The 8370-nt window shown below is 32.1% G+C and overlaps 1 protein-coding gene across 6 annotated transcripts; it reads left to right on the forward strand.

Moving 5' to 3' along the window:
* Window positions 1–3086: 3086 nt before the first annotated feature.
* Window positions 3087–8141, forward strand: LOC106777660 (uncharacterized protein At4g17910-like). Of its 6 annotated transcripts, none has more exons than XM_014665353.2 (17): window positions 3087–3538; window positions 3737–3822; window positions 3912–3975; window positions 4058–4103; window positions 4222–4343; window positions 4519–4592; window positions 4722–4797; window positions 4881–4970; window positions 5594–5667; window positions 5989–6076; window positions 6555–6681; window positions 6761–6865; window positions 6990–7116; window positions 7233–7284; window positions 7371–7415; window positions 7775–7821; window positions 7911–8141. In XM_014665353.2, exons 2-17 carry the CDS (start codon window positions 3767–3769, stop codon window positions 7933–7935), a joined length of 1218 nt encoding a protein of 405 aa, XP_014520839.1. In that variant the 5' UTR covers window positions 3087–3538; window positions 3737–3766; the 3' UTR covers window positions 7936–8141. The 6 variants fall into 6 exon arrangements, with proteins under 6 accessions (XP_014520839.1, XP_014520831.1, XP_022634614.1 ...); XM_014665345.2 differs by having other exon boundaries at window positions 6555–6677; window positions 6769–6865; window positions 7723–7821; XM_022778893.1 differs by having other exon boundaries at window positions 3088–3558; window positions 3718–3822; window positions 7723–7821.
* Window positions 8142–8370: the final 229 nt, after the last annotated feature.

Below are 8370 nucleotides of genomic sequence, written 5' to 3' on the forward strand. Positions count from 1 at the left end.
TATATGACGAATACAATTTAATTTAATGATTTTTTATCATTTATTGCTACTTTAATGAAGATAAGTGATATTTGTTTTTATTTTAAGGTTAAAGATGTTTTTATCTCCAGATAACGTAGAATATAATTTGTTTTTATTGCTAGTATTTTGATTCCCAGATAGATTATAATTTGTTGTTAATTATAATAAATATATTTAGTTTCATTTAGATATATTTAATAAAAAATAGTTGTTTTTTAAACTTTGGTTTATTTATTTTGAGAAAAATGAAGTTACTATTTAAATTAGTATATAATTATTAATTTACTTTTATTCTTTTTTATATTCAATATAAAATAAGTTGATATTAAACGATTTTTTAATTTTTTTTTAAAAAGATAGTTTGAATTAATATATAATTTTTATTATACTCTTTATTTTTTTCTTTTTCTATAAAACAAAAAGTTCTTATTGAAAGATTCTATCTATTTTATCTCGTAGAAAAAAAGTTCAGCTTTGTTTAACTTTGATGGAGCAATTAGTCAATGTGAAAGAAAAAGAAAAACATATATTACATAAATTTTTGTAATTACTAATATATTTTTATCGATCTATAAATATAAAATTATTAACAAATTTTACAAATAGATCTTAGAATTTAAGTATTCTACGAATATTTTGATCGGTAATTAACTTGTTAGTAAAATGTATAAGTAAATTAAAATTTGTATTATTAATAATATTTTCATCGATAATAATATATTAGAAGGTCAATTTCATCCATTAATTTCATTAATAATGTATGTGATAGTCAATTTTGTCAGTAAATTATGTTGTTAATCTATTTTATTACAAATGAATTTTACTTTTAATAAAATGAGTAATAAATTTTTCATGGAATGTGATAATAAATTTTTATATATTAAGAGGAGGAGGAGGGACGACGAATGTACAGATGTACTTTTGATAGAGACATGTCATTAGAAGAGAAAGAGAAGAAGAAAGATGAGTTAGAAGTGACAACATCGAATGTGACGACAATAACGAAAGAGAGAGGGAAAGGAAGAAGATATGAGAAAGAACAAGATAAAGAAGAAAAAAAAAAGAAAAAATGAAGAAAAAGTGGAAGATCCCGTCATGACATTTACCAACAAATTTTAGTGATGATAAAAAAACATTAGAGTCATTTGCCAATAAAGAAAACAAGAAGTTGCAAAGCATAAAACTATGAATGAAATGTTTAAAGATAAAGAGTTGGTGATTCTAGACATTTGCAAATGCATATATGGTAGTACTTCATTCATTTTGGTACTTGTTTGTCCACATGCTGAAATTTGTTAATGAATATGGAAAAGATTTAAAGCCTCTACTTATCAAGAAGATAGAGTATCTTATTTGAAAAAGATGTTAATAATATTCTAGTTTGGAGAAATATAAGGTTGAGTAGGAGAAATTAGAAGATACTTTGTTGCGGTTATGGAGTCGAACTATCACCTAACACCTTCACAATTTTATGTGTGATGGTTAGATGAAAAAAAGAAAGTTTCTTACCAACTTCTTTTTATGAATAGTCCAAATTGAATAATTTCTTAAAATATATTCATACTAGTAATGTGATCAAGGATGTCAACGGTGTTGTTAGCTCAGCAGGCTTTTACCAAAAGGAAAAGAGAAAAAAGAATGATGTGAACTGCATGTTATTGCATCCTAAAATAGCTTCGCTATTTTCATAGACATGTTATGTTACTGAACATAATTCATCAAGAAATAAAATAAGTATCAAATGTATATTTTGGGATATGTGGAAGAAAATGAAAAATTGACAATCATCTAAATAAATTCAGAAATGAACCAAGGTTCACACAATATATCAATTGTTGGACTCCAGATAACCACATCAGATATTTGTATACTAACATATATCATGCTATCTGTGTCTATTGTTACTGGTATACATAACATTGAAAAAAATTGCAAATAGATCCTCTCAAGAATATAGTAATATAAAAGTACAACAACCAACAGCAAGAAACCAGACATTGTGCTTGCATATGTTCTACATAAGGCGGAATATGAAAACAAGTCCAACAAATTGTTAAAATATAAACAAAACAAATATTTTTCAGTTATAGCTTAGATCAGTATAAAAACTTTTGTATTCAGTCATTTTGAGGTTGAATAAAATAGTTGAGAGTATCATTCAGTACCTTAGCGTGTATTTTCCATTCTTTGACAATTGTCTTCATCATCTCTGGTGTGAGTTTCTGTCGGTGATCGGTGGAGAAGGGTGGAACCCTAGCAGAGTCCTTGGTTTCGCGTCTCTCTCTCTAAGTCTCTCGAACATTTCCATTCTCAGAGCATTCTCTCTCTATCACGTGTTTTTGTTCCTATCTTTTAACATCAGAAAGTAATATTGGAAGAGTTTTTACGTTTCTATCCTTGGGCCCTTTTCAAATACAAATTACAGTTCCTATGCAGATTGGACTGACTTTTGAGCAACTTCTAACACAGGAAATAGCAGTCTAGAAAATCTGATATCTACAATTTACAATTGCTGCATGCTTTTATTGAAGAATCTAACCAATTTACAATTTTATTGAAGCATAGTATTAGTGTGCCTCTCAATCTACAATTGTAAAGAAATATGAAGAAATCACATATGGGGAAAGGAGATGTATTTACATATGTAGAAGTTTAATTTTCAATCTATTATATTGGTTACTTTAAAATGACCACGAGCTATAAAATTAAGTGTCACTGTTTTATTACTTTGGTATATTTGAAATTCATCAATCACGAACTATTAAATAAAGGGTAAAAAAATTATAAAAGAAAATGGTAAAAAAATGTCTCTGTTTAATAGTCTTCCAGCCCCAAAAACATTGATTAACAGTATACTTTTGTTTCTAATTATTCTCTTTTTAAGAGGTTAATAATATTCATGATCAAAATATATGGTAAGTATATTAAGCAAATAGGTGGTGGGTTTGAAAGGGTTTGAATAACCTAGTATTGGGGGAGCTAGGTGGCATTACTTTAACAACTTTAACTGTCAAAAGTTTTAGCAACATTTAATTCTTTAATAATACAAAATATAACAATTTCTTCTTATAATTTGTTTTGTCCTAAATTCCCTTGGTAAACTTCATTTCATCTCTATTGAGACTTCGACGTCGTCTTCTTCTAAGCACTAGTTCATCACCAAATCTCACCACCCTTCGCAACATCACCATTTCGATTTCCCCAGCCTCACAGAACCTAGCCAACACTGAACTTCATCCTCTGCTGGGGTTTTCTCATCCTTTTCACATTTCCATCATTTTCCACCGATTAAATCCCCTTCTCCACCGTTTAAATCCTCTCCTACACAGGATCTCCACTGAACAAACCTTCGAATTTAGGGTTTGTTCGTCCCCTTTCCCTCTTTGGCACCAACACCTAGGGTTCATAGTTAGTTTTGCTTCTACAGCTGCTTCCTCTGTTTGCCAACTACGCATTGCACCTGATTCCTTCGCGGATCCTCCATGACCAGGGGGTCTTCATGTGATATCAGAGCCAGGTTAGGTGCATCTTCAAGAGATAAGTAGTTTTGAGTCTTTATTTTGGTTTTTGCGTCTTTGGTTCATGTAATTGTTCATTGGTTTTTCTCTGTTCTGAGTTTGCTTCAATGTTTGTGCTTTGTTTGTTACAATTCTTTTGATGTCTTGTAATTTAATGCCTCTGTTATGTGTTCTGCACATTTTAACAAACATAACAGATTTGTGTGTTTCTCGGTCGGATTTCATCGATGGATCTTCCTCTGACTAAACCGTCCTTCAACCCCAATAAGCATCTCAAAGAACAGTTACTCTTTTCTTTACCTTTCTCAACTGTAACAATATTCCTGGATTTTTAACCTCTGATGATGTATTTCCTTTGTCTCAATTTGGCAGATTTGTTAGCAACTTGACCGGATCCTCTATGCCCGAAATCGTGGCACTTACAGTGACTGTTCCGGTTAGTGACTTTGCCATTTGCATGCCCATTTATACCAGCTTCAATGTGACGCAGTCGTGGTTGTTTTGTGTGCCCATTACAGGTTCTGGTTTTTATTCGTCACTCCATCTCCTCCATTTCCATTACTGGTCAGTCCCTTACAACACTTCAATTTCCATTACTGGTTGACTTTTTCTCTTATCTTTTTGTTTTGGGGCAGAACATGGGTTACTTTTAGTGTATTATTTTTCTTTTTATTAATTATAGGTGCCTCCCTGAAGAAGAAAAATGACGATGCACTTTCCTGTAAAAGGAATTTCAAATCATACTTTGGCACATTGTCTCTGGACTTTCTTGTTATTGTTGTTCCTATGCTCTTATGTTTCACTGTAAGTGCTCCCTCCCTAGCAGCAATAGCATATGATGTTTTGCCAACAACTTGAAGACTAATGGCTTGAAAGTTGTGACAGCTTGTTTATGTATAGCAAATCTGTAATAATAAAACTTTTGTGCAAGTTCCCCTCATTTTTTATTTTGTAATTACTGCAATGAACTTGCCAACAGGTACTTGCAAACTGGACCTATATCATTACATGTTCGTTGACTATCTTGACATTACTATATATTGCAACCAAGAGGTAATTTTGCAATCTTGTATGGGTAATTTCTTAAGAGATATGAATTTTTTTTATGAAACAGAAAATTAAGGCCGAAAGTTTCAAATAAACCACAGTAGATAATGGTGGATTCTGTACACATAACTGCAGGTCTGGAGGCTCATCTTCTTTTGAAGGAGAGCCCAATTCTCTTCGGGCATATGTCACTTCTTACAGGGTTCTTGTGGTATGAAGTGCCATATAGAATTCTTTATCCTGTTGCTCTTATTTTTTTATTTTTTTTTGTGCTGATGAAAGCTATTTTGGCAGATGATTATAACAATCCTATGCATCTTGGCTGTTGACTTCAAAATATTTCCTAGAAGATATGCAAAGACTGAAACCTACGGAACAAGTTTGGTATGATTCTTCTGCAATTTTGATACGATTCTATGAGAATGAAACAAATGTTTTACAATAAGAATACAGGAAAAGAGATTTCATTTAATATGATTCTTATACTTCCTAGCCCAACACTTCTACTTCAAAAGCTGACGTACGTAAGTTGAGTCTAGCCTATTGGAGAAACCAATTTATTTGATCTTTTTATTTTCTTCTTCTATAAGTTCTTATAGAGAACTTCATTCAAAAAAATTATCTGTACTATGTTCGATTAAGGAGAATTTCTTTTCCTCCCTTATTATGGTAATATGTTACTATATTACTTATCATTTGGGTGATTTATGGCTAGAGTAGATTCAGAGTTTGTGTGGGTATGGAGTTGGACAAAAGGAGCCTTTTTATTCAATATATAAATTAATTCTCATCCGGATTACATTATGTTATAAATTATGATCTCTCTCTTGCTCTCTGTCTCTCTCTCTCTGTCTCTCAGTCTCTCTCTCTCTCCCTCTCTCTCTCAGTTCAGTTATTTATTTTATCGTCATCTTTACTTATACACCTAAATTTTTGTTTCACAATATTTCTAACACTTCAATAATTTGATTTCTCTGTTATGATTTGAGATTACTTTTGCATTTCAGATGGATCTCGGAGTTGGAGCATTTGTCTTAGCAAATTCACTAGTTTCTCGGCAAGCACGAAATATCGCATCTGTGTGAGTTATCTATTGCTACCCTATCTAATATCTCAAGGCTTTAGTATTATTCATAACTCACCAAATGATTTCTTGGAAATTAATTTTTGTTTGTAAGATGTAAAAGTGTATTTTTTTAGTGTGATAGACTATGAGATGTTTTACTTGAATGACTTAGAGAACTTCTCTGACAATCCAAATAATGACTGAAGCAATGTGAATAAAATGAACCTTGCTAACAATCTCTTAAAACTATGCTACCCTCTTTTTAAATATTCTTCCTCAGATATACGGTAGGGCACTCAGTATTCCCTGATTATGTCATCTTTTCTCATGCTACAGAAGCTGGAAGACTGCAGTAGTTTCATCAAGTCCACTTATCATCTTAGGATTTCTCCGTCTTGTTACAACAACTGGTGTGGATTATCAGGTGAGATTTTTCATTGGGATTCTTAGTGACATGTGGCAACTCAAATGGATTAACTCGTCTTGCATACACATACTGCACTTAAAGCTTTAACAAGGCTAGTCACCTATATGTTTTTGTACTTGAAATGAAGATTACGGATAATAATCTTTTGGACAGTATATGACTTATGTCACCCTCGGTTTTTATTAGCCCGTAAGCCTGAAAACTATGAATGCGGTGGAATGCTGGGGTAGTACAGTTTTCTGGCATCTGAATGAAATTTAATGTTGATTGCACTATGCAGGATGATGTCATTTCCTCAGATTTTTAATTAAAATTATGACTGGTATTTGTATTTGCTTTTACTATAGAATCTAATTTCTTAAGGTAGGCAGTAATAGTTTTTTGGTCTTCATTATTGCTTTTGTAAGTAATAATTTTCTAATCCAAGAGTGAAGACACTCTCAAGGAAGCAAGTGATCAATTTTCCTTTTTATAGGTACATGTCGGTGAATATGGTGTGCATTGGAATTTCTTCTTCACACTTGCTGCTGTGTCAATCCTTTCTTCCTTTATTAACATTTCTCCTCAATATTGTGGAGTTATTGGTTCACTTCTACTAGTAGGTACATTTTTATTTGTATTATTCTTACATCTTGTCTTTGAAATCTGATTTTCTTATCTAGTCTATTTTCTGTTTCCAAGGATACCAGTTGTGCTTAGTGCAAGGTTTAAACCATTACTTACTTTCTGATGAAAGAGGAGTGGATATTTTAAGTCAAAACAAGGAGGGAATTTTTAGCATATTTGGTGAGAATTGCACCCTGCATTGTTCGGTCTTGATTCTAAGGCTATCGTTTTGTTTATTAGTACTTCTAGCCGTTTTATTTTTTATATATAAATGTTGGTTAAGCAATATTTATTTTGTCTCCAGGATACTGGGGTATGTACCTTCTGGGCGTTTATTTAGGAAACTCTCTTATCTTTGGTAGTCATTCCTCTGGATTTAGAAGTAGCAGATGGGTACGGATGAGGATTTGGGCTCTCTCCATCCTGTTTTGGTAAAGCTTGATCCAAAACCTGTTTATCCTGCACTAAGCAATCTTGTTTTGATCTAAAACATGTTTATCCTGTCTACATCTTTGAGCTTATTCTTTTATCATGATGTCCATGGCAGGTTATTAACTGTACTACTGGACAGGCATGTTGAAAGAGTTTCACGGAGAACAGTATGTCTGATTATATTGCAGTTTCTTAATTAGAGGGGACATTCTTTAGCATCAGTGATGGAAACTAACTTGATATTTTTGTGCAGTGCAATCTTCCATATGTTACTATGGTATTGGCTGACAATCTACAGGTCATTCTCACTTGAGTTCTATTCTATGGATCGTGTCTAACATAATAGGATGGGTCATATTGACTTTGTAGTTTGTATTGAAATTGTTACATTTTAAAACTTTTTAGATTTTATCTTGGTTGATAGTGTGTATAAATTTTATTTGAGCAGTTAAATTTCTAAGTCCAACATATCAAATGCAGTTTATGGTGTCTCAATTTCTAATTCCACAGCAAAGTATTTTTGATTTATAGTTGACATTGTATTTTCTAATCTGAAATCTGATAATGAATTTGGCTATTTAATCTGAATACCGCCCATTTTTCAGTTGTTATCAGTTCTAATGTTGGCTGATCTTGTTCCTGGAAGGAAAACTTCAGTACTTGAAGAAGCATTCAGTCGGAACTTACTGGCTACATTTCTACTGGTGAAAACAAGATATTCCTTACTTACAAACATTATGCTTTCTCTCTCTAGACATCATCAGTTATAATTTTTCTGAACAATTTTGTGCAGGCAAATATTCTCACGGGGTTGGTAAACTTGTCAATGGATACCCTGTCTGTGTCATCAATCAAGGCTCTTATTATCTTGTTGGTCTATGCTTATATTTTATCAATTGTAATTGGTATAGTAGATTATTTTGGTATTAAATTAAAATTTTGGTGAAGCAGTCTATTGCTAAGCTGTAGTCTGTTCTATTAGTGTTATTATCTATTTTCAAATGAGAATTCTTTCTTTTAACCATCTACTGATTTTTTTATAAAATTCACTTAGCAGTTGTGGTTTATTTATTTGTAAAGGTATGCATTATGAAGGTGGTTTATTTGTGAAGGTATACATTATGAAAATTCTACTGCAGTTGAACTGGGTTTGGGTTAACAAGCTTAAGATTTAGGAATGCATATGAACTCTAGAAATGACGAGGACTGGACAAAGCTGATCTTTATGGCACTTAGGGACAGCCATACCCCAA

Source organism: Vigna radiata, chromosome 2, assembly GCF_000741045.1.
Source record: "Vigna radiata var. radiata cultivar VC1973A chromosome 2, Vradiata_ver6, whole genome shotgun sequence".
In the NCBI taxonomy this organism is placed as follows: domain Eukaryota; kingdom Viridiplantae; phylum Streptophyta; class Magnoliopsida; order Fabales; family Fabaceae; genus Vigna; species Vigna radiata.

Bases quoted from the DNA above. Each gene is read 5' to 3' on its own strand.
- LOC106777660 (XM_022778893.1), top strand. From the start codon at position 3,767: ATGGATCTTCCTCTGACTAAACCGTCCTTCAACCCCAATAAGCATCTC. The intron at 4,971-5,593 runs GTATGATTCTTC...TTTGCATTTCAG, and splicing joins AAACCTACGGAACAAGTTTG to ATGGATCTCGGAGTTGGAGC. The intron at 5,668-5,988 runs GTGAGTTATCTA...CTCATGCTACAG, and splicing joins GCACGAAATATCGCATCTGT to AAGCTGGAAGACTGCAGTAG.